This window comes from Malus domestica, chromosome 17 (assembly GCF_042453785.1).
Source record: "Malus domestica chromosome 17, GDT2T_hap1".
Taxonomy (NCBI): domain Eukaryota; kingdom Viridiplantae; phylum Streptophyta; class Magnoliopsida; order Rosales; family Rosaceae; genus Malus; species Malus domestica.
In genome coordinates, this window is record NC_091677.1 from 1,741,947 (window position 1) to 1,766,130 (window position 24,184).

General features: G+C 35.8%; 4 protein-coding genes and 2 long non-coding RNA genes across 8 annotated transcripts; 4 read left to right on the plus strand and 2 right to left on the minus strand.

The window, feature by feature from the left end:
* Positions 1-678: 678 nt before the first annotated feature.
* LOC103425807 (uncharacterized) lies at positions 679-24,023 on the minus strand. Of its 3 annotated transcripts, none has more exons than XR_011578261.1 (3): positions 1,289-2,328; positions 943-1,198; positions 679-837 (listed from the first exon to the last, which is right to left on the minus strand). XR_011578261.1 is itself a non-coding variant. In XM_070817451.1 (3 exons), exons 1-3 carry the CDS (start codon positions 23,998-24,000, stop codon positions 764-766), a joined length of 720 nt encoding a protein of 239 aa, XP_070673552.1. In that variant the 5' UTR covers positions 24,001-24,023; the 3' UTR covers positions 679-763. The 3 variants fall into 3 exon arrangements, 1 of the variants encoding a protein (XP_070673552.1); XM_070817451.1 differs by lacking the exon at positions 1,289-2,328 and adding an exon at positions 23,611-24,023; XR_011578262.1 differs by lacking the exon at positions 679-837 and adding an exon at positions 2,398-2,449 and having other exon boundaries at positions 857-1,198; positions 1,289-1,679.
* Positions 4,502-7,311, plus strand: LOC103425808 (uncharacterized). Its single transcript, XM_070817449.1, has 6 exons — positions 4,502-4,619; positions 4,727-5,050; positions 5,163-5,182; positions 5,739-6,212; positions 6,852-6,996; positions 7,220-7,311. Exons 2-5 carry the CDS (start codon positions 4,737-4,739, stop codon positions 6,992-6,994), a joined length of 951 nt encoding a protein of 316 aa, XP_070673550.1. The 5' UTR covers positions 4,502-4,619; positions 4,727-4,736; the 3' UTR covers positions 6,995-6,996; positions 7,220-7,311.
* On the plus strand, positions 8,876-10,634 carry LOC114822515 (uncharacterized). Its single transcript, XR_011578264.1, has 3 exons — positions 8,876-8,926; positions 9,162-9,594; positions 9,878-10,634. It is a non-coding gene; the product is annotated as an uncharacterized lncRNA (long non-coding RNA).
* Positions 10,695-12,125, minus strand: LOC139193782 (uncharacterized). Its single transcript, XM_070817452.1, has 2 exons — positions 12,066-12,125; positions 10,695-11,347 (listed from the first exon to the last, which is right to left on the minus strand). The coding sequence occupies exon 2, from the start codon at positions 11,343-11,345 to the stop codon at positions 10,716-10,718; it is 630 nt and encodes a 209-aa protein (XP_070673553.1). The 5' UTR covers positions 11,346-11,347; positions 12,066-12,125; the 3' UTR covers positions 10,695-10,715.
* LOC139193785 (uncharacterized) lies at positions 16,121-16,896 on the plus strand. The gene is made up of 3 exons (XR_011578266.1): positions 16,121-16,186; positions 16,295-16,618; positions 16,727-16,896. It is a non-coding gene; the product is annotated as an uncharacterized lncRNA (long non-coding RNA).
* On the plus strand, positions 17,428-23,090 carry LOC103404562 (uncharacterized). The gene is made up of 6 exons (XM_070817441.1): positions 17,428-18,159; positions 18,795-18,944; positions 19,174-19,266; positions 21,357-21,404; positions 21,645-22,078; positions 22,363-23,090. The coding sequence occupies exons 1-6, from the start codon at positions 17,532-17,534 to the stop codon at positions 22,972-22,974; spliced, it is 1,965 nt and encodes a 654-aa protein (XP_070673542.1). The 5' UTR covers positions 17,428-17,531; the 3' UTR covers positions 22,975-23,090.
* Positions 24,024-24,184: the final 161 nt, after the last annotated feature.

The following is a 24,184-nucleotide window of genomic DNA, read 5'->3' on the forward strand; positions in this document are numbered from 1 at the left end:
TTTTAACCAATTTTAGATAAAATTTCAAATAAACTTAAAAAAAAACACACTAAAATAAAATTACATAAACTCATCAAATAAACTATAAAAAAAAAACACACTAAAATGAAATTACATAAACTCATCAAATACACTTTATTCTTCAACCACAAGCTTTTTGGTATTTTTTTTCACACAAAAAGTATATGAAAGCTTTGGTAGAAAGTGTAGAAAATATTGAAATGTGGTGTAAGGTAGAAGATGAGGGTTAGGTATTTATAAATAAAAAAATAATTTTTTTTTTAAATTTTATGTATTTTTTAATATTTTTTCTGTATTTTTAATAAATATTAATTTAGTTAATTAACGTGGACCGTTGATCTATGATCGGACAGTCCAGTTTAAAAGTCAAATTTAATTTTTTTTTACCATTAGAAATCCAACGGTCTAGAAAAACTAGCCGTTGGAAATCCAATGGCATATAGCGTGACACGTCGCCTCTCCTTTGAGAACTGAGTGGGCCTGCGCCGCGGACCCCACCTATCGGCTAGATGGACCGGGCCACGCCTCAGTCAATTTTGGACTGGGCTAGAGACCGGCTTGGGCTGGGTGCTGGGCAATTGGGTCGGCTGGAGGGGATTCCCTGTGTGCTGGCCTATTTATTCGGCTGGGTGCTGGGCAAAAAGCCCTCCGGTGGAATTGCTCTAAGGTAATTTCCTGACTTGTGTTCTAATGAAGTTAGGCAATAAAATCTTATTCAGACAATAATCCTAAACCCTAATGACTATACCAATAGTTCATGATTACTCATGACTTCATCTGCTTGTAACGATATCGCCTTGCCTGTGACAGGAACACCTAAAAAGCAAATTTAAAATCAGTAAAATTTTAATCTACATAAAGATACAGCTTGATATACATGCAATCATAAAGTTTTTCTTCTCTTCTCTTCTCTTCTTATACCTATGAGGTTTGAAACGTCGTCTAAAGTAATGGTCATCTCACCAAAAGGCGGGTGAAAGGTATTAGTCTCCGGCTGACCGCGCTCAACAAAAGCAGAGACCACTATCTTATCAACAATTCGATAAGTACACTCCAGCAGTGGTAACAAACATGATTCTGTAATGTACCTCCTATAAGTGTCATTATTTTGCTTGTCCTGCCATTTCCATTCTTTCAGTATATTCCACTTGGACATGCACTTTAGCGGACCACGTTCCTTTTGACAAAAATCAATATGCGATGTTTAGATTGAAAACATTGAACGGTAAGTGGCTAAAAAATGTTTATGTAACCAAACTAACAATACCTCATTGTTCCAAACTGCCGCAGCAACGTGACTCTTAAAACTCTTTAGCAATTATGTATCTGTTGGCCCTCCTGGGAAAGGCTCTGTCACTTCGGCATCGACCCCAACATCTATACCGTCTGTAGCTGAGATGTTGGCCCCACCATATGTATCGTCTGTAACTAAGACGATGGCCCCAACATTTGAATCGTCCGTAGCTTGGATCTCGTCTACGACACCATCAACAGATGGTTTATCCTCTACGTAATCATCAACCACCTCTGATTCATTAGAGGAGGCAGCCTTTCGCTTTCGCGCAGATGCAGGGGGATGTACTGGAACATTTTTCTCATTAGCATTACTTTTCTCAGATGTTCTTGCAACCTCTTAGTTTTTCTTGCCTTCTTCATAGCTAGAATTAATTAAGAAAAGTAAAGAGAAAACAATTCCGGCTTCCTATTAGAGAAGCATTTTTGTGGAAGAACATACCAGGAATCATTTTCTGGTGTTCTGCTAACAAATAAAATGTATAATATAACTGGAAACTTGAAAGGAACCTATTACACTTAATCATGCGTCGACGCAGAAATTTTGTCAGCAAGTAAAATGTTATGTATAAACAACAACAATAACCAAGCTTTATCTCACTAAGTGAAGTCGGGTGTATGAATCCTAGAACACCAATGCGCTCTGTCACACTGGTACAAGTATAACACAATCAATTCGCAGACTGCTCAGCTTTGTAATTGCTAAATTGTTGCCCTTTTAAATGATTTCTTGTTTAAGAAAAGCCAGTTAATTAGCCACTTGTGAATGTAATTAGTAATACATTAATTTGGTAAACAATTTTCTACGGTTCCATTCCACAAGAATTTCAAAATTTTGTACTTGTTCTAACACAACCAGACAGCAGATGAAACTTTTGAACTTTTTCAGAAACCTAAAAGCCTCAAATGGACAGAAACAGAGAAACCCAGAACCCCAAATTTGACAGAAACCCTAAACCCCCAAATTGACAGAAAGCAACAAGTGCAGAGCAGAAGATGATAAACAAAGCAAACGAAGTAAAAACTGAAGAATCCAATCGACTGGTATGAAAGAAAATTGAATATAACAAATGCGTTTCGTACCTGATTCTCCTCCAGTAACGACGTTCCTGGCAATAGAATTCCGCGCGCTGTGTTCAAGGTGAGGACCAAGACGCTACTTTTTGGACCAGATCAAAACTTTGCGTTTTGGCGTGGGGTAAAAGTAAATGTAAAAATATGCAAGTGTGAGACACAAAAATACAGAAAATGTTAGCTAGACTAAAGTTTTTACAATATTTTTTTTTGTTGATAAAAATATGTGATGGTTGATGGTTTGGCTCTTGTTTTAATGATTTGAAAAGGAGTCCAATTATCAACTGCCATATTATATGGTCTAAAAAACATAATCTAAAAATGTAGTCTCTCCAGCATCACAAAAAAACACAGGATCCTCAAGGGAAATGAATCCCTTGTTTCGATGTTTTTGGAAGGGTAGGGCCACTTGAGCAAATTAAAAAAAAATAAAAATTTACAGCCAAAATAGTCTCTCATATTAGCATAACTAACTTTGACCCATGATATTTAAAATCAACAGAAGTGGTCTTGAGTTTGCTCACTATCAATCATTTGGTCATTCCGTGAAAAATCTCCACTAAATAAGGTTAAATGACAAAAATACACTCATTTTTTGTCAAATCATTTTGGCCCATTGTTTATTATTGAGCGTATTTTTGTCATTTGGGTAGACTTACTTGATACTGTTGCTTTGATCCTTAAATTAATTTGTACGCAAAGTATGGCTTCTAACTCCTAGCTAGGCTTACTTGATACTGCTCATTTGATCATTTGATTAATTTGTAGGCAAAGTATGACTTCTAAATTCCCAGGTCCCAGCTAAGCTTACTTGATACTGTTACTTTGATCCTTAAATTAATTTGTACGCAAAGTATGGCTTCTAACCCACAACTAGGCTTACTTGATATTGCTCCTTTGATCCTTAGATTAATTTGTAGGCAAAGTATGACTTCTAAATTCCCAGGTCCCAGCTAATTAAGCTTACTTGATACTGTTGCTTTGATCCTTAAATTAATTTGTAAGCCAAGTATGGCTTCTAACTCCCAACTAGGCTTACTTGATGATGCTCATTTGATCCTTAGATTAATTTGTAGGCAAAGTATGGCGCAAAGTATGGCTTCTAAATTCCCATCTAGGCTTACTTGATACTGCTCATTTGATCCTTAGATTAATGTGGTATGAGAAATATGGCAAGTGTAACATTACTCAATTAATAAAAATGAGTAAGTATTATAACATGTCAACTTGCTATTATTAAAAAAAGGGCAAAATGCAGTTTAAACCCCTGAACTATTATCCCAGTTGAAATGACCCCCTGGATTATGTTTTTGAATTAACCCCCTGAACTATTTAAAATTAGCCAATTAACCCCTTGCCGTTAGGTTTCGTCCACCACGTCAAATTCATTGGCAAATTTGTCATTTCATTATCAATTCTTACTTGTCAATGATAACTATCAATAAAATTATGACACATGAACACAAAATAATGTGTAAAACATATAGCATATAATCAGAAAACATAAAAAGCCCGAAACATTTACATAAAGGACAATTTCACGTTGTCATTACACATTATTTTGTGTCCATATGTCATAAATTTATTGGTGGTTATAGTTGACAAGTAAGAATTGATGATGGAAAGACTAATTTGCCCTTGAATTTGACGAAATAGTGAATGTAATCTATCGTCAATGGGTTAATTGGCTAATTTCAAATAGTTTAGGGGGTTAATTACCAAAAAAATAGTTCAAGAGGTCAATTTCAACTGGAGTAATAGTTCAAGGGGTCGAAATTTTTTTATTCTTTGCAAAAGACAAGGTTTTTTTATTTTTTTTATTTTTATTTTTACTACTTTGATTAATATTGTCAAGTATTTCTAAGGTAAGATTGCAACAACGAGATTTGACATTGTAAAACGGGGATAGCTGATTAATTTGTTACCATGTTGATCCATAAGTGTACATGGGAACTGTTATTAGCACTTTAGAGTATCATCTCCTCACAATTTTTTTTTCTTCTAATTATAGAAAGTTTGGATTGCAAAATGAGATTTTTAGAGTGCCAATAACAATTCTCTAAAATAAAGGACAAATTCGTATTAAAAAGGAGAGCAAATTATCAGTTTATCAGCATAATATGATATCTTATATCGTTGACTATATAGTATATCTATATATGTGGCAGCACCAATGCTATAGATCACCAATTCAAGCTGAACCATTTTCTGAAGGCTTCCCTATTTCAATTGTAAGTAGTTAATTCCTTATACTTGGTTCACTATTTCTTTTTTTGGTTTTCACACACACTTATGATCGTGATCTAACTAATAAAATTTGGTTTGGAAAAATTGACAGATTTAGAAGCATGGCAGCTGCGTCTAGTACTACAATTGTTCCTCAAATCCTCGACGGAGAACACGATTATAAGGATTGGAGTGTCCGCGTCAAAACCTATCTGCTCAGTAAAGATCTTTGGGACGTTGTTGAAAGTGAACCCCTTGAACAGGAAGGCGTTGGGGACTTTAAGTTTAAGGCTTGGAGGAAGAATAATGCCGAAGCTTTGCATGCAATCCAACTTTCTTGCGGGCCGCGTACTTTTCCTTCTATCCGTGACAAAACCACCGCCAAAGCTGCTTGGGATACTTTGGAAGCACTGTTCAACCGAGAAAAACGCAAGATGTGAGTTGTTAATTTCTTGTACTTGCTTCACTATTTCTTTCTTTGTTTTCATATATAAACACATGATCATGATACCGATATATAATAAAATCTCCTTTGGATAAATTGGCAGACTGAACATGCAAGACCGAGGTATCTATCATCAAAATCAAAGTATTAAATGTATATGAAAGGTTCTTTTGGTTTCCTCGTATGTAAGGAATGCATGATCACTCATTCTTAATCAATTATCAAGGATGGAACCATGATGAATAAATGGACATGTTTTCAAGGTTTTATCTCAAGATATCAAATTCAAGAGGTAGTGACCATCAACTCTTGATGATTAGTTGACCAAGAGAACGAGACTCGATTTGTTAATCACTATCTTGTGCATTATTTTCTTTTATCTTTCTATATAAAATTAAAATTTAATTTTTTTTCCCTATAATCCTTGTTTCACGTAAAGGTATTAATCTCAAAACCTTGATATCAAATCCAAAGATTAGAGATTGTTGGGTGTGTTGGGTATGAGTGATAAAAGTTGGGTGTGAAGAGATTTTTGTGTATAAATAAAAACTAGATTAAAGTCATAACATGCTATGTATTTAAGAATTAAGTTATTTTAAGTTACTCCACGAGAATTGAAGAAGAAAGTAGTTAATATATTGTATAAAATGCCATTTTAATTACATACGTACCCTTACAGATGACATCCAGCGGCGGGATTATCAAGCTTACTTCGCTGCTGTAAGGAGTGGTGATTGGAATAAAACGAAGTCGTTTCTTGACCAACACGCCGATGTAACAGGACGAAAGGATTCATTGGGGACAGCTCTTCACAATGCAGTAATATTCAAGCAGGAGAAAATTGTGGAAGGGCTGGTGAAGTTGATGACGGAGGAAGAATTGGAGAAACAATCTAGTGATGGTTGGACGGCTCTTGCTTATGCTGCTAGAGACAACCTCAATATGGTAAAATGCATTGTTACGCAGAACCAGAACCTGATTGGCATTGCTGAAGAGGGCAGCCAAATGACTCCGATTCTAATCCTTGCTATGCATGACCGATGGGATATAGTTCGGTACCTCTTCGATCTCACTCCACCCCTAGATCTACTGCCACATGAAGGCCCTTACGGATCTCAACTTCTTGTCTTTTGTCTTTTTGCCAAACAATTTGGTAACCTGACTCCTCTTAACCGAATCAATTTTTCTGCACTCTGTCTGTGTGTGTGTGTAGAGTAGTGCTATCAACTCACCCATTTTAATTTCTCACACAATTCTCTTAATTTTCGACCGTTAGGTCGAATGAATTGAAAAAATTAATAGCCCAAAATTAACAAAGATGTTTGAGAGTTAAAAGAATAGGTGTGTGAATTTCCTATATATGAGTAATTCTCATTTTACTACCATGAAGTATCATGGTTTTTAAACTTTCACACATCAAGTTTTTTTCATCTCAGTGTCACACCTAAAGTGAGGATTGTGGGACACTTTCATACTTCTGTTAGACTTTTTGTAAGAACCTAAGTTATGTGGACAATGACTAATTAAGCGCTACGTGACGTGGTGCCATATTTACATGTGGAGCACAATTAGTCCACCGAGCGCCAAGTCACGTGTTAACTTAGATTCTGACGAAAAGCCTAACAGAAGAATGAAAGTGTCCCACAATCCTCATTTTAGGTATGATACTGGGATGAAAAAAACTTAATATGTGAAAATTTAAAAACCACGACACTTCAAGGAAGGAGAATGAGAATTACCCTATATATACATATGTATATATATGATAATTGGTCAAAATACATACGTACAGATTTTGCATGGATGTTACTTCAATGTATCCCAATGTTAGCATATACTGCCAAGGAAGATACTCCCCTTTGTCTACAATTGCTAGTGTGCCCTCTGCATTCTGAGTGGAACATCGTTCAAATTCTGGCAATCGTTGATCTATAAATGTTAGTAATATCTTCCCTTTTCTCTTACTACCATCAAATTTGGCAACATTACGCGTGTCATGTACAAATGTCACCTTTCACATAAAGAGTTTCATAAGGTGGTTCAAATAAGGTTGTCTCCCTAATATTTTTCTACAAATGGGTACTACCATAAGTGGTCTTTATGTCCAAGACACTATCTACAAAGAAGTATTTTGAATGAGGAAGTCGTATTTCTTGTTAGGTATACACATAGAAGATGCTGGTCCCATGAGTGATTTTCATATAAATGTTGAAAGTCAAGAAAATGAACAAGGCAATCAAGGGAATAGCACAGTTATGTTACATCTCGAAACTCTAACTACGATTTGATATGTTGAAGACCTTTTCATATGTTTTGCTCATTTTTTTTGTCGACTATTTTTCAATTATCCATCTCCTTGTTTTTAGTAATTAGTTAGGTGCTATGTGTGGTTTGATAGAAATATGGAATCGACAATGAAATGTGGTCGGCCTACCCGAACATAAGAAGATGGTAGTATCCTTTTCTTGAGGATCTTAGAGATCATGTGATCGAAACCATCTATCGTACATCGTGATGTACGATGAACGGTCTCGATCACGAAATTCTTCTGGCAAGGATCATTTTCCAACCAACACAGCCTATCCAAATTCAAACGCGAAAATCAAGAAAAGAATCTTTATATATAGGGACAGCACGCCAAAATGGTGGAACATTCGAATATTCCTAAAATCCCATTAGTTGATAGAAAAAAACTACAATTACCCAATTAAAATAAAGTCAAAATTGTAAAATGACACAATTCACAAAAATGGAGTTGCTCCTCCATACTTGGGTGCTGACTAGTCAGTACCCAATTTACTCACAATATTATGTGGTCCAATAAGATTGTAACATTTGTCTATTTAATTCTTTCTCAAACTCTTTGCTATGTTAACAAACACCCACCCACCTTCTCCTTCCTTTACCCCTGCCATGGCAAATCTGCAAATTCGAAGCCCTTGATCGGATCCCATCCCAACTCCTCCTCCTCCAACTTCCCTCCTCCGTTGAACCACCCTTGTCCCCTCCAGCCTATCTTCTCCCTTGTTGCCTTCCTTTGCAAATCTGACGCCTTCCTCTGCAAATCCGACCAAACCAGCACCTGATCACCCTCGATTAAACATGATCTTCAATTAAATTTGGATACTGAGTCGCAGAGGATAAGTCTAGAAAATACTAGGGCACTGAGATTTGCCGCATAGATAGGCTGGTGGTGGTAAGGTCAGATTCGAAGATGGGAAGGGAGCTTGATTATCACTATTGCACTAGCCCTCCTCAACAAGCTCTTAATTATGTTTGACTTTATTTTAATTTTTTTAAATTTTTAATAAACGATATAATCTACAGAGAGTGGGTTTAACCTCACAATGAGCTAGCAATAATATGGTCTAAATTCACCTTTCACGATAATCGAACTTAAAACCTCTCACTTACAAGTAAAGATAATATCACTATACTGTAATACTAAGTGGCATGTTTGACCCCCTTTTTTTGAACTTACTAGCGGCGAAAACTGATTGTTGTTTTGACAGTTGCATGAATAACATATAAATCATTACTCCACGCAAAGTGAAAACAAAAAACATAACAAATTTTTGGTTCTTGCATGATAAATAAAGGGTCCTTCATTTGCACAATACATATGAACATATCTTAAAAATTATAATGAAAAGCAACTAACGCAATACATTTTTTGGGACAGGTAGAGTCCGTGATTTAAAAAAGGTCTCTAGCACGCACGTGTGCGTGCAAATAGGCTAGTCTTATGCCATATATATCATCTAATCCGCATATAAAGAAGTTTTGGCAGCAAAATCTGATTTTAAATTTGTATCGCAGCCTTCGGTTTATTACAAGGACTTCCATCAAGACTTTCAGAGTTTTTTGGTACGTGGACATTAATTTTTTTTATTTATGGAAAATGATAATCATAAATAACTTCTCACACACTTTAATTTATTTTATTGGATCATATCTGTCGTTTATCAAATTCGATTGCTATAAATTAAAAATTGTGTATGAACAATCAACTCCTATTTTTCATTTGTCAAAACTATCAATTTATTTATTTATTGGTAAAAATGTGGTTGTGAGTTGTAACATGTTTTGAATATCAACCTAGGAATCAGCCGTATTCGTGAACTTAAATTGACCCATGTACGGTCACGTCAAATTTTGAACTGCATGTGTGACGAGATAAAACAGTTGACTGATGAAGAAATGAGGGATGGCCTTGTGTATGAAGCAGTATACAGTGCTGTCCAAAATGGGATTATTGAGGTCGTTATTCCTCTATGTGAAGCCAGACCAGAATTATTGTTCAAGGCTTAGAGGATGGAAAGAACATATTTCATTATGCTGTTGAATGCCGTCAACAAAATGTTTATAGCCTTATATACGGGGTTGGTCAAAGAAATCTCATTACGACTTTGAGAGATAATTCCGGCAACAGCATACTACATTATACCGGAATACTATCTCCATTGGCAAGCAAAAAGCTTGATCGTATTGCGGGTGCAGCCTTCCAAATGCAGAGAGAAAGGCAATGGTACAAGGTTAGAATTATCTTTTATTATTCTTGTACGCTTAATTACATTTATGACCCCTGTAACTCAAACCGCATACTTAACCCCACGAAATGCAAATTGTGTCACATAATACCCTGAAATTTAACTTCTTTCTCGCTTTGTTCCATGCCATTGCCGTCCAAGAATAATATAAATTCTACCTCATTATATTCATGTATCAAATGAAGCATTTTTTTCCCCTTATATTACCGAAAGAACATGATCACCTCATATCACTATGATGTATAAGTTTTTGTTCAATGAAATGCAGGAGGTAGAGAGTATTGTGGTTCCACTCTCGGGAGCCTCAACTTTAAACAAAGATGGTTTAACACCCCCTCAATTATTTACCGAGAAACACAAGGAATTGCTCGAGGATGGAGAAAAGTGGATGAGAAGTGCAGCAAAATCTTATACAGTTGTCAATGCCCTCATTATTACAATCATGTTTGTTGCAGTATATACTGTTCCTGGTGGAAACAACCAACTGACAGGGTTTCCCATATTCTTAAACGGAAAGGTATTTATGGTTTTTATAGGTTCGGATGCTATTTCGCTCTGTACTTCGGCAACTTCAGCGCTGATATTTTTGAGCATTCTTACATCGCGTTATGCTGAAGATGATTTCCTTAAATCCCTACCCACAAAGATGATACTAGGCCTTTCCGCACTCCTGATCTCCATCGCCACCATGATGGTTGCCTTTTCTTCTGCCCTATTCATCATGTTTCAGGATAAATTATGGTTTACTTATCCATTCATTTTCCTTGCTGCTATACCCGTCACTTTATTTATTTGGATGCAATTTTCTCTGCTCTTTAAGATTTTCAAGTCTACTTATTGTGAACTAGTATTCGATAAGAAAATCAAACACTGGATATAAATTCTTCATGGGGTATGCGATATACGAATTGTGTAATTGTGTAAGTGTAGTAATGTAATGTTATCACTTCTAAGAAAGCTTGTATGCATTGTACACACTACTAAGTGTTTGGTTCCTATAATAAAAACCCCATTGTTCATTTTTTGTTTTATTTGTTCTCCAAAAGATATAAACTTGAAGAAAGTTGAGGTTCCACCATAAAATCTATTGGTAATATGGTCTTGGATCATATATTTACGAATGTGAGATTGAAGTTGGAAATGGAATGGAAGTCTTGGATCGAATCACCGTGGCAGTCAGATATAACGAATGAGGGTTCTGATACAACATACTTACGTACACTCCAGCAGGGGTAACAAACATGACTCTGTAATGTACTTCCTAAAAGTGTTATTATATGATATTTACATTGAAAACATGGAACAGATAAGTGCCTAAAAATGCTGTCATGTACCCAAACTAAAAATATCTCATTTTTCCAAACTGCCGCAGCAACGTGACCCTTAAAACTCTTTAGCAATGATGTATCTGGTCCTCCTGGAAAAGGCTCCGTCACTTCGGAATCGACTCCAACATCTATATCGTCTGTAGCTGAGACGTTGGTCCCAGCATTTGTATCGACTGTAACTAAGACGATGGCCCCAACATTTGTGTCGTCCGTAGCTTGGACGTCGTCTACAACACCATCAACGGATGGTTTATCCTCTACGGAATCATCAACCACCTCTGATTCATTAGAGGAGACAGCCTTTAGCTTCTGCGCAGATGCATGGGGATGTACCGGAATATTTTTCTCATTAGCATTACTTTTCTTAGATGATCTTGCAGCTTCCTTAGTTTTTCTTGCCTTCTTCATAGCTAGAATTAATTAAGAAAACAATTCCGGCTTCCTATTAGAGAAGCATTTTTGCGGAAGAACATACCAGGAATCATTTTCTGGTGTTCTGCTAACAAATAAAAGATATAATATAATGGGAAACTTGAAAGGAACCTATTACACTTAATCATGCGTCGACGCAGAAATTTTGTCAGCAAGCAAAATGTTCATGTATGTATAAACAACAACAATATGTCAATAATCAAGCTTTATCTCACTAAGTGGGGTCGGGTGTATGAATCTTAGAATAGCAGTGCGCTCTATCACACTGGTACAAGTATAACACAATCAATTAGCAGACTACTCAGCTTTGTAATTGCTAAATTGTTGCCCTTTCAAATGATTTCTTGTTTAAGAAAAGCTAGTTAATTAGCCACTAGTGAATGTAATTAGTAATACATTAATTTGTAACCTACCTTCTACGGTTCCATTGCCACAAGAAATTCAAAATTTTGAACTTGTTCTAACACAACCAGAAAGCAGATGAACATTTTGAACCTTTCAGAAACCTAAAAGCCTCAAATGGACAGAAACAGAGAAACCCAGAACCCCAAATTTGACAGAAACCCTAAACCCCCAAATTGACAAAAAGCAAAAAGTGCAGAGCAGAAGATGATAAACAAAGCAAACGAAGTAAAAATTGAAGAATCCAATCGACTGGTATGAAAGAAAATTGAATAGAACAAATGGGTTTCGTACCTGATTCTCCTCCAGTAACGACGTTCCCAGCAATAGAATTCCGGGCGCTGTGTCCAAGGTGAGGACCAAGACACAACTTTTTGGACTCGATCAAAACTTTGCGTTTTGGAGTGGGGTAAAAGTAAAGGAAAACTAAGTGAAAGTCTAATAAAATTTTAGTTGTAATGAAAAATGACAAATAAAGATGCCGTAAATTGCATAAAAAAAAGGGTAAAAAATTGATTTTTCGTTAAAAATGAACAGTATCAAGAGTATTTTGCTAAAACTCTCTAAAAGTAAATGTAAAAATATGCAACTGTTTGACCAAAAAAATACAAAAAATGCTAGAGAGACTAATTTTTAGATAGTTGATGGTTTGACTCTTGGTTTAAAGATTTAAAAAGAAATCCAATTATCAACTGCTACATCATATGATCTAGAAAACATAATCTAAATATTTAGTCTCTCTAGCATAAAAAAAAAAACACAAGATCCTCAGAGGAAATGAATCCCTTGTTTAGATGTTTTTGGAAGGGCAGTGCCACTTAAGCAAATTATAAAAAAGTTTTTTTTAGCCAAAATAGTCCCTTAGGTTATCATAATTAACTTTGAATCATGAAATTTGAAATCAATAGAAGTGGTCATGAGTTTGTTCACCGTCAATCATTTTGGTTATTCCGTAAAAAATCTCCATTAAATAAGGATAAAATGACAAAAATACCCTTATTTTTTGTCAAATCATTTTGGCCCATTGTTTATTATTGAGCGTATTTTTGTCATTTTAGTAGACTTACTTGATACTGCTGCTTTGATCCTTAAATTAATTTGTAATTAAAGTATGGCTTCTAACTCCCAGCTAGGCTTACTTGATACTGCTTATTTGATCCTTAAATTAATTTGTACACCAAGTATGGCTTCCAACTCTCAGCTAGGCTTACTTGATACTACTCATTTGATCCTTAGATTAATTTGTGGGCAAAGTATGGCTTCTAAATTTCCAGTCCTCGCTAGGCTTACTTGATACTATTGTTTTGATCCTTAAATTAATTTATACGCCAAGTACGGCTTCTAACTCCTGGCTAGGCTTACTTGATACTGCTCATTTGATCCTTGGATTAATTTGTAGGCAAAGTATGGCTTCTAAATTCCCAGGTCCGAGCTAGGCTTTCTTGATACTGTTGCTTTGATCCTTAAATTAATTTGTACGCAAAGTATGGATTCTAACTCCTATCCTAACTAGGCTTACTTGATACTGCTCATTTGATCCTTAGATTAATTTGTAGGTAAAGTTTGGCTTCTAAATTCCTAGGTCCCAGCTAAATTAATTTGTCCGCGGAATTCTATTGACAGAAAGCAACAAGTGCAGAGCAGAAGATGATAAAGAAAGCAAACGAAGTAAAAATTGAAGAATCCAATCGACTGGTATGAAAGAAAATTGAATAGAACAAATGGGTTTCGTACCTGATTCTCCTCCAGTAACGACGTTCCTGGCAATAGAATTCCGCGAGCTGTGTTCAAGGTGAGGACCACGACACAACTTTTTGGACCAGATCAAAACTTTGCGTTTTGGCGTGGGGTAAAAGTAAATGTAAAAACATGCAAGTGTCTGACCAAAAAAATACGTAAAATGCTAGAGAGACTAATTTTTTGACAATTTTTTGTGGATTAACAGATGTGGTGGTTGATAGTTTGACTCTTGTTTTAATGATTTAGAAGGGAGTCCAATTATCAACTACCACATCATATGATCTAGAAAACATAATCTAAATATTCAGTTTCTCTAGCATTGCAAAAAAAAAAAAAAAAAACACAAGATCCTCGGAGGAAATGAATATCTTGTTTTCAATGTTTTTGGAAGGGTGGTAGTGGCACTTGAGCAAATTATAAAAAAGTTTTTTTAATCAAAATGGTCTCTCAGGTTAGCATAACTAACCTTGATTCATGAGATTTGAAATCAATAGAAGTGGTCATAAGTTTGTCCACCGTCAATCATTTTGATCATTCTGTGAAAAATCTCCATTAAATGAGGATAAAATGACAACAATACCCTCATTTTTTGTCAAATTATTTTGGCCCATTGTTTATTATTAAGCGTATTTTTATCATTTTAGTAGACTTATTTGATACTGCTGCTTTGATCCTTAAATTAATTTGTACACAAAGTATGGCTACTAACTCCTAGCTAGGCTTACTTGATACTGCTAATTTGATCCCTAGAGTAATTTGTAGTCAAAGTCTGGTTTCTAAATTCCCAGGTCCCAGGTAAGCTTACTTGATACTACTGCTTTGATTCTTAAATTAATTTGTACGCCAAGTATGGCTTCTAACTCCCAGCTAGGCTTAATTGATACTGCTCCTTTGATCCTTAGATTAATTTGTAGGCAAAGCATGGCTTCTAAATTCCCAGGTCTCAGCTAGGCTTTCGTGATATTGCTGCTTTGATCCTTAAATTAATTTGTACGCAAAGTATGGCTTCTAACTCCCAGCTCGGCTTACTTGATACTGCACATTTGATCCCTAGAATAATTTGTAGGCAAAGTCTGGCTTCTAAATTCCTAGGTCCTAGCTAAGCTTACTTGATACTGTTGCTTTGATCCTTAAATTAATTTGTACGCCAAGTATGGCATCTAACTCCCAGCTAGGCTTACTTGATATTGCTCCTTTGATCCTTAGATTAATTTGTAGGCAAAGTATGGCTTCTAAATTTCCAGGTCCTTGCTAGGCTTACTTGATACTGCTCCTTTGATCCTTAGATTAATAATTTGCAGGCAAAGTATGGCTTCTAAATTTCCAGGTCCTCGCTAGGCTTACTTGTTATTGTTGCTTTGATCCTTAAATTAATTTGTACGCCAAGTATGGCTTCTAACTCCCAGCTAGGCTTTCTTGATACTACTGCTTTGATCCTTAAATTAATTTGCACACAAAGTATGGCTTCTAACTCCCATTTAGGCTTACTTGATACTGCTCATTTGATCTTTAAATTAATGTTATATGAAAAATATGGTAAGTGTAACATTACTCAATTAATAAAAATGAATAAGTATCATAACATGTCAACTTGCTATTATTAAAAAAAAATGGCAATATTTTCTTTGCATAAAGGGGGTTTTTTTTTTTACTACTTTCATTAATATTGTCAAGTATTTCTAAATTTAGATTTGTTACCATGGCAATCCATAAGCGTACATCAATAAAATATGAGAACTGTTATTGGCATTCCAAATTATCATCTTCTCACAAATGAATTTTTTTCTTCTATTTATAGAAAGTTTTGTTTTTCCTTTGAAAGCCACTTAGTACAATGGTCTAGTAGTATTCTTCTTCACTTGTAAGTGAGAGGTCTTAGGTTCAACTCTCACTAAAGGCGAGTTTGAACAATATTATTGCTAGCCCATTGTGAGGCTAAGCCCACCTCCTTCCCCTTAGTGAGAATATCGTTTGTTCAAAAAAAAATATAGAAAGTTTGGAATGCAAAATGAGATTTTTGGAGTGTCAATAACAACGCCCTAAAATAAAGGACAACTTCATATTAAAAACATTTTAAAATCGATAAGCGGCTAGTCACTGTCTCGATTAATACATAGGTGTTTGAAAATTAAGAAAGGGCACTTAGACTGCCTAGCCCGCCTAGACCTGCCTAGGTGTCGACTCATTTAGAGAGAAAATAAATAACTTTCATTTTGTATTTTATTTTTTTTAATAAATTGTAAGAGACTTGTTAAATACTTAAATGAAGAACACACATTATATACTTGTTTCCCAGGTTTTCATTATGTTCCCATACTTCATAATGTATATGTCATTCTATTTTGTAACTTATGACAAAATTATATATATATATATATATATATATATATTAAGCATAAACAGACACTTATTTACACGAAATATAATAGATTTACTTAATTTTGCCTAGGCGCTAAGGCCCCGCCTAGCCGTCTAGGCGCTAGGCCCCAGCCTGCCGCCCAACCAGCACTAGCGTCTTTTAGAATCTTAATTAAAAAGGAGCAAATTATCAGTTTATCAGCATAATATGATATCTTATCGTTGACTATTAGTATATCTATATATGGTAGCAGCACCAATGTTATAGATCACCAATTCAAGCTGAAGCATTTTCTGAAGGCTTCCGCATTTCAATTGTCAGTAGTTAATTCCTTATACTTGGTTCACTATTTCTTTCTTTATTTTCTCACACACATACATGATCGTCATCTAACTAATAAAATCTGGTTTGGAAAAATTGACAGATTTAGAAGCATGGCAGCTGCGTCTAGTACTACAATTGTTCCTCAAATCCTCGATGGAGAACACGATTATAAGGATTGGAGTGTCCGCGTCAAAACCTATCTGCTCTCTAAAGATCTTTGGGGCGTTGTTGAAAGTGAACCCCCTGAACAGGAAAGCATTGGGGACTTAAAATTTAATGCTTGGAGGAAGAATAATGCCGAAGCTTTGCATTCAATCCAACTTTCTTGCGGGCCGCGTACTTTTCCTTCTATCCGTGACGAAGCCACCGCCAAAGCTGCTTGGGATACTTTGGAAGCCCTGTTCAACCGAGAAAAACGCAAGTTGTGAGTTGTTAATTTCTTATACTTGCTTCACTATTTCTTTCTTTGTTTTCAAATATAAACACATGATCATGATACCGATAATAAAATCTCTTTTGGATAAATTGACAGATTGAACATACAAGGCCGAGGTATTCATCATCAAAATCAAAGTATTAAATGTATATGAAAGGTTCTCTTGGTTTCCTCGTATGTAAGGAATGCATGATCACTCATTATTAATCAGTTATCAAGGGTGGAACCATATATGATGAATAAATGGACATGTTTTCAAGGTTTTATCTCAAGATATCAAATTCAAGAGGTAGTGACCATCAACTCTTGATGATTAGTTGACCAAGAGAATGAGACTCGACTTGTTAATCACTATCTTGTGCATTATTTTATTTTATCTTTCTATTTAAAATTTAAATTTAATTTTTTTTCCCTATAATCCCTGTTTCACGTAAAGGTTTTAATCTCAAAACCTTGATATAAAATCCAAAGATTAGAGATTGTTGGGTGTACGTGTTGGGTATGAGTGATAAAAGTTGGGTGTGAAGAGATTGTTGTGTATAACTAGAAACTAGATTAAAGTCATAACATGCTATGTACTTAATAATTAAATTATTTTAAGTTACTTCATGAGAATTGAAGAAAAAGTAGTTAATATATTGTATAAAATGCCATTTTAATTACATACGTACCCTTACAGATGAGATGGAGGCCCCGTTTGGGATTGAGGTGATTTTAAAAAAAGCTACTGTGAAAAAAAGCTGAGGGTCATTTTTGTGTTTGGTAAACTGAAAAAAAAGGGCTTATTTTGGAAGCTGCTGTGAGAATAAGCTGAAAATCAAAGGAAAAGCTGAAGCTGCTATTTGTTGCTTTGAAAAAAAGCCAGTTTTTTCAAAGCACACGGAGCTACAATGCTCCTTTAATGAAAAGACACACTATCATCCTGTTTTTTTTTCCAAAAGCACTTTCACAAAAAAGTTTACCAAACACTCTACTGGCTTTATTTCACAGCCGCTTATTCTCACAGCACAGCCGCTTATTCTCACAGCAGCTTTTTTTCAAAGCACAGCAATACCAAACCAGCCCGGAGTGGCGGGATTATCCAGATTTCTTCGCTGCTGTAAGGAGTGGTGATTGGGATAAAACGAAGTTGTTTCTTGACGGACATGCCGATGCAACAGAACGAATGGATTCATTAGGGACAGCTCTTCACAACGCGGTAATATTCAAGCGGGAGCGAATTGTGGAAGAGCTGGTGAGGCGGATGACGGAGGAAGAATTGGAGAAACAATCTAGTGATGGTTGGACGGCTCTTGCTTATGCTGCTAGAGACAACCTCAATATGGTAAAATGCATTGTTACTCACAACCAGAACCTGATTGGCATTGCCGAAGAGGGCGGCCAAATGACTCCGATTCTAATCGCTGCTATGCATAACCGATGGGATATAGTTCGGTACCTCGTCGATCTCACTCCACCACTATATCTACTGCATGAAGGCTCTTACAGCTCTCAACTTATTGTCGTTTGTCTTTTTGCCAAACAATTTGGTAACCTAACTGCTCTTAACCGAATCAATTTTTCTGCACTGTGTGTGTGCGCGCATAGGGTAGTACTATCAACTCACCCATTTTAATTTCTCACACAATCCTTTTAATTTTCGACCGTTAGGTCGAATGAATTGAAAAAATTAATAGCCCAAAATTAACAAAGATGTTTGAGAGGTAAAAGAATATGTGTGTGAATTTCCTATATATGAGTAATTGTCATTTTACTACCATGAAGTATCGTGGTTTTTAAACTTTCACACATCAAGTTTTCTTCATCTCAGTGTCACACCTAAAGTGGGATACTTTCATACTTCTATTAGACTTTTTGTCAAAACCTAAGTTACGTGGACAATGACTAAGCGCTACGTGACCTGGTGCCATATTTACACATGGAGCACAATTAGTCCACCGGGCGCCACGTCACATGTTAACTTAGATTCTGACGAAAAGCCTAACAGAAGAATGAAAGTGTCCCACAATCCTCATTTTAGGTATGACACTGGGATGAAAAAAAAAACTTAATATGTGAAAATTTGAAAACCACGACACTTCAAGGTAGGAGAATGAGAATTACCCTATATATATATATATATATATATATATATATGATAATTGGTCAAAATACATACGTACAGATTTTGCATGGATGTTACTTCAGTTTATCCCAAAGTTGGCATATACTCGAGGCCAAGGAAGATACACCCCTTTGTCTGCAATTGCTAGTGTGCCCTCTGCATTTATGAGTGGAACGTCGCTCAAATTCTGGCAATCGTTGATATATAATTGTTAGTAATATCTTCACTTTTCTCTTACTTTCATCAAATTTGGCAACATGTGTCATGTACAAATGTCACCTTTCACATAAAGAGTTTTATAATGTGGTTCAAATAAGGTGGTCTCCCTAATATTTTTCTTAAATGTTATTACAAATGGGTACTACCATAATTGGTTTTTATGTCCAAGACACTATCTACAAAGAAGTATTTTGAATAAGGAAGTCGTATTTCTTGATAGGTATACACATAGAAGATGCTGGTCCCATCAGTGATTTTTATATAAATGTCGGAAGTCAAGAAAATGAACAAGGCAATCAAGGGAATAGCACAGGTATGTTACATCTCAAAATTCTAACTACAATTTGATATGTTGAAGACCTTTTCATATGTTTTGCTCTTTTTGTTTTGTCGACTTTTTTCAATTATCCATCTCCTTGTTTTTAGTAATTAGTTAGGTCTTAGGGATATGTGTGGTTTGATAGAAATATGGAATCGACAATGAAATGAGGTCGGCCTACCCGAACATGATAAGATGGTACAATAGACAACCAACATGGAAAATGATCCCGCGCGGATTTTTTTTCTGAGAATTTTAGGGATTTTGTTATCGGAATCGTCCATCATACATCATGCAGTCAGAAATTATTTTAAAATTTATAATTTAAAATTAAATATAAATAATACATAACGAAAACTGATTGCACGATGTGCGATGAACGATTCCGATCATGAAATCCCTCCGGTGAGGATCCTTTTCCAACCAACACAGCCTATCCGAATTCAAATCAAGAAAAGAATCTTTATACATAGAGAAAGCACGCAATATTCCTAAAATGCAATTACTTGATAGAAAAAAACTAGAATTACCCAATTAAAATAAAGTCAAAATTGTAAAATGACACAATTCACAAAACTGGAGTTGCTCCTGCACAATTCGCAATACAATTTAGGAAAAGGAGAGGATCATTTTTCTAGGGATCTTAGGGATCTCGTGATATTATCTGTTCATCGTATATCGTGCGGTCAATTTTCGTTTTCATTAGGTATTATTCATATTTAATTTTAAATTTTGAAATAATTTATGATCGCACGATATACGATAAACGGATCGGATTCTTTTCCTACAATTTACTTCCATATTATGTGGTCCAATAAAATTGTAACACCTGTCTATTTAATTCTTTCTCAAACTCTTTGCCATGTTAACAAACAAACACCCACCTTCTCCTACCTTTACCCCTGCCATGGCCATCTGCAAATTTGAAGCCCTTGATCGGATCCCATCCCAACTCCTCCTCCTCCTCCAACCTCCCTCCTCCGTCGAACCACCCTTGTCCCCTCCAACCTATCTTCTCCCTCGTTGCCTTCCTTTGCAAATCTGACGCCTTCCTCTGCAAATCCAACCAAACCAGCACTTGACCCTTGATTAAACATGATCTTCAATTAAATTTGGATACTGAGTCACAACAAAGGATAGGTCTAGAAAATACTAGGGCACTGAGATTTGCCGCATAGATAGGCTGGTGGTGATAAGGTCAGATTCGATTTGGGCTATAATCGATGGAAACGTTGGAGGAAGGAGTGTGTGTGCTTGACGGAGGAGAAAGCGACTGGGGGGCTGAGATCTCTAGCGTTGGCAAGAAGGGAGGAAGAAGAAAGGTTATGGTTGGTCACAGGTTTAAAGGAAAAGTTTGTGTTTGGTCATAATGATTTGAGAATGGATAAATGGACAGGTGTTACGATCTTATTGGACCACATAATATAGTGAGTAAATTGGGTACTAAACAGGCAGTGCTCAAACTTATGCTTAGGGAGATTATATTTACACATATCAAATTACTTATCCCACATTTTTTTAACTTACGATCGGCGAAAATAGGCTCACACTCTTTATTTTTTGGGTCAATAGTTAAATTAGGTTTCTAAGGTGGGAAGGGAGCTTGATTTTCATTATTGCACTGGCCCTCCTCAACAAGCTCTCAACTATGTATGAACCTATTTTTTTGGACTTACTAGCGGCGAAAACTAACTGTTGTTTTGACGGTTGCATGAATAACATATAAATCATTACTCCACGCAAAGTGAAAACAAAAAATATAACAAATTTTTGGTTCTTGCATGATAAATAAAAAGTCCTTCGTTTGCACAATACATATAAAAATATCTCTTAAAAATTATAATGAAAAGCAACTAACGCAATACATTTTTTGGGACGCGTAGAGCTCATGATTTAAAAAAGGTCTCTAGCACACACGTGTGCGTGCAAAGAAGCTAGTCTTATGCCATATATCATCTATTCAGCATATAAACAAGATTTGCATTTTATTTTTCTAATTTGCTTATGCCACATTGCCATATATCATCTAATCAGCATATAAAGAAGTTTTGGCAGCAAAATCTGATTTTAAATTTGTGTCGCAGCCTTCGGTTTATTACAAGGACTTCCATCGAGACTTTCAGAGTTTTTTGGTACGTGGACATTAATTTAATTTTTTTTTCATGGAAAATGATATTCACAATTAACTTCTCACACACCTTAATTTATTTTATTGGATCATGTCTGTTGATTTATCAAATTCAATTGCTATAAATTAAAAATTGTGTATGAAAAATCAGCTCCAATTTTTCATTTGTCAAAACTATCAATTTATTTATTTATTGGTAAAAATGTGGTTGTGAGTTGTAACATTGTTTTGAATGTCAACCTAGGAATCAGCCATATTCGTGAACTGAAATTGACCCATGTTCGGTCACGTCAAATTTTGGACTTCATGTGTAACGAGATAAAAAAGTTAACTGATGAAGAAATGAGGGATGGCCTTGTGTATGAAGCAGTATACAGTGCTGTCCAAAATGGGATTGTTGAGGTTGTTATTCCTCTATGTAAAGCCAGACCAGAATTATTGTTCAGAGGCTTAGAGGACGGAAAGAACATATTTCAGTATGCTGTTGAATGCCGTCAAGAAAAAGTTTATAGCCTTATATACGGGGTTGGTCAAAGAAATCTCATTACGACTTTGAGAGATAATTCCGGCAACAGCATACTACATTATGCCGGGATGTTATCTCCATTGGCAAGCAAAAAGCTGGATCGTATTGCGGGTGCAGCCTTCCAAATGCAGAGAGAAAGGCAATGGTACAAGGTTAGTATTATCTTTTATTATTCTTGTACGCTTAATTACATTTATGTCCCCTGAAACTCAAACCGCATACTTGACCCCACGAAATGCAAATTGTTTCACTTAATACCCTGAAATTTAACTTCTTTCTCGATTTGTTCCATGTCATTGCCGTCTAAGAATAATATCAATTCTACCTCATTATATTCATGTATCAAATGAACCATTTTTTTTCCTTTATAATTTGTGAAAGAACACGATCCCCTCATATCACTCCGATGTATAAGTTTTTGTTCAATGAAATGCAGGAGGTAGAGAATATTGTGGTTCCACTCTCGGGACCCTCATCTTTAAACAAAGATGGTTTTACACCCCCTGAATTATTTACCGAGAAACACAAGGAATTGCTCAAGGATGGAGAAAAGTGGATGAGAAGTGCAGCAAAATCTTATACAGTTGTCAATGCCCTCATTATTACAATCATGTTTGCTGCAGTATATACTGTTCCTGGTGGAAACAACCAACTGACAGGGTATCCCATATTCTTAAACGGAAAGGTATTTATGGTTTTTATAGGTTCGGATGCTATTTTGCTTTGTTCTTCTGCAACTTCAGCGTTGATATTTTTGGGCATCCTTACATCGCGTTATGCTGAAGATGATTTCCTCGAATCCCTACCCACAAAGATGATACTAGGCCTTTCCACACTCTTGATCTCCATCGCCACCATGATGGTTGCCTTTTCTTCTGCCCTTTTCATCATGTTTCGGGATAAATCATGGTTTACTTATCCATTAATTTTCCTTGCTACTATACCCGTCACTTTATTTATTAGGATGCAAGTTCCTCTGCTCATTAGGATTTTCAAGTCTACTTATTGTGAACGAGTATTCGATGAGAAAATCGAACACTGGATATAAATTCTTGATGGGGTATGCGATACATTAATTGTGTAATTGTAGTAATGTAATGTTATCACTTTCAAGAAAGCTTGTATGCATTGTCCACACTGCTAAGTGTTTGGTTCCTATAATAATAAGGAAACTTTAACGAAAAGCTATCGGTATTGTTCACTTTAACGAAAAACCATATTTTTACACTAAAAAGTCAAACCCCATTGTTCAATTTTTTTTATTTGTTCTCCAGAAGATATATAGAATTTAATTGGAAAACTTGAAGAAAGTTGAGGTTCCACCATAAAACTCATTGGTAATATGGTCTTGGATCATATATTTATGAATGTGAGACTGAAGTTGGAAATGGAATGGAAGTCTTGGATCGAATCACCATGGCAGTCAGGTATAACGAATGAGGGTTCTGATACAACATACTTACGTACACTCCATCAGCGGTAACAAACATGACTATGTATGTACTTCCTAAAAGTGTTATTATTTTGCTTGTCCTGCCATTTCCATTCTTTCACTGTATTCCACTTGGAGATGCACCTTAGCGGACCACGTTCCTTCTGACACAATTCAAATACGATATTTACATTGAAAACATGGAACAGGTAAGTGCCTAAAAATGCTGTCATGTAACCAAACTAACAATACCTCATTATTCCAAACTGCCGCAGCAACGTGACTCTTAAAACTCTTTAGCAATGATGTATCTGTCGGCCCTCCTGGAAAAGGCTCTGTCACTTTGGCATCGACCCCAACATCTATATCGTCTGTAGCTGAGACGTTGTTCCCAGCATTTGTATCGTCTGTAACTAAGACGATGGCCCCAACATTTGTGTCGTCCGTAGCTTGGATGTCGTCTAAAACACCATCGACAGATGGTTTATCCTCTACGGAATCATTAACCACCTCACATTCATTAGAGGAGGCAGCCTTTCGCTTCTGCGCAGATGCAGGGGGATGTACCGGAATATTTTTCTCATTAGCATTACTTTTCTTAGATGATCTTGCAACCTCCTTAGTTTTTGTTGCCTTCTCCATAGCTAGAATTAATTAAGAAAATTAAAGATAAAACAATTCCGGCGTCCTATGAGAGAAGCATTTTTGTGGAAAAACATACAAGGAATCATTTTCTGGTGTTCTGCTAACATATAAAAGGTATAATATAACTGGAAACTTGAAAGGAACCTATAAGACTTAATCATGCGTCACGTAGAAATGTGAA

Bases quoted from the DNA above. Each gene is read 5' to 3' on its own strand.
- LOC139193782 (XM_070817452.1), bottom strand. From the start codon at position 11,345: ATGAAGAAGGCAAGAAAAACTAAGGAAGCTGCAAGATCATCTAAGAAA.
- LOC103425808 (XM_070817449.1), top strand. From the start codon at position 4,737: ATGGCAGCTGCGTCTAGTACTACAATTGTTCCTCAAATCCTCGACGGA. The intron at 5,051-5,162 runs GTGAGTTGTTAA...ATAAATTGGCAG, and splicing joins AACCGAGAAAAACGCAAGAT to ACTGAACATGCAAGACCGAG. The intron at 5,183-5,738 runs GTATCTATCATC...GTACCCTTACAG, and splicing joins ACTGAACATGCAAGACCGAG to ATGACATCCAGCGGCGGGAT.
- LOC103404562 (XM_070817441.1), top strand. From the start codon at position 17,532: ATGAAAAGACACACTATCATCCTGTTTTTTTTTCCAAAAGCACTTTCA. The intron at 18,945-19,173 runs GTTAGTAATATC...ATTTCTTGATAG, and splicing joins GCAATCGTTGATATATAATT to GTATACACATAGAAGATGCT. The intron at 21,405-21,644 runs GTACGTGGACAT...ATGTCAACCTAG, and splicing joins GAGACTTTCAGAGTTTTTTG to GAATCAGCCATATTCGTGAA.
- LOC103425807 (XM_070817451.1), bottom strand. From the start codon at position 24,000: ATGGAGAAGGCAACAAAAACTAAGGAGGTTGCAAGATCATCTAAGAAA. The intron at 1,199-23,610 runs GTATTGTTAGTT...TTTTGTCAAAAG, and splicing joins CGGCAGTTTGGAATAATGAG to GAACGTGGTCCGCTAAAGTG. The intron at 838-942 runs GTATAAGAAGAG...TTTGCTTTTTAG, and splicing joins CGACGTTTCAAACCTCATAG to GTGTTCCTGTCACAGGCAAG.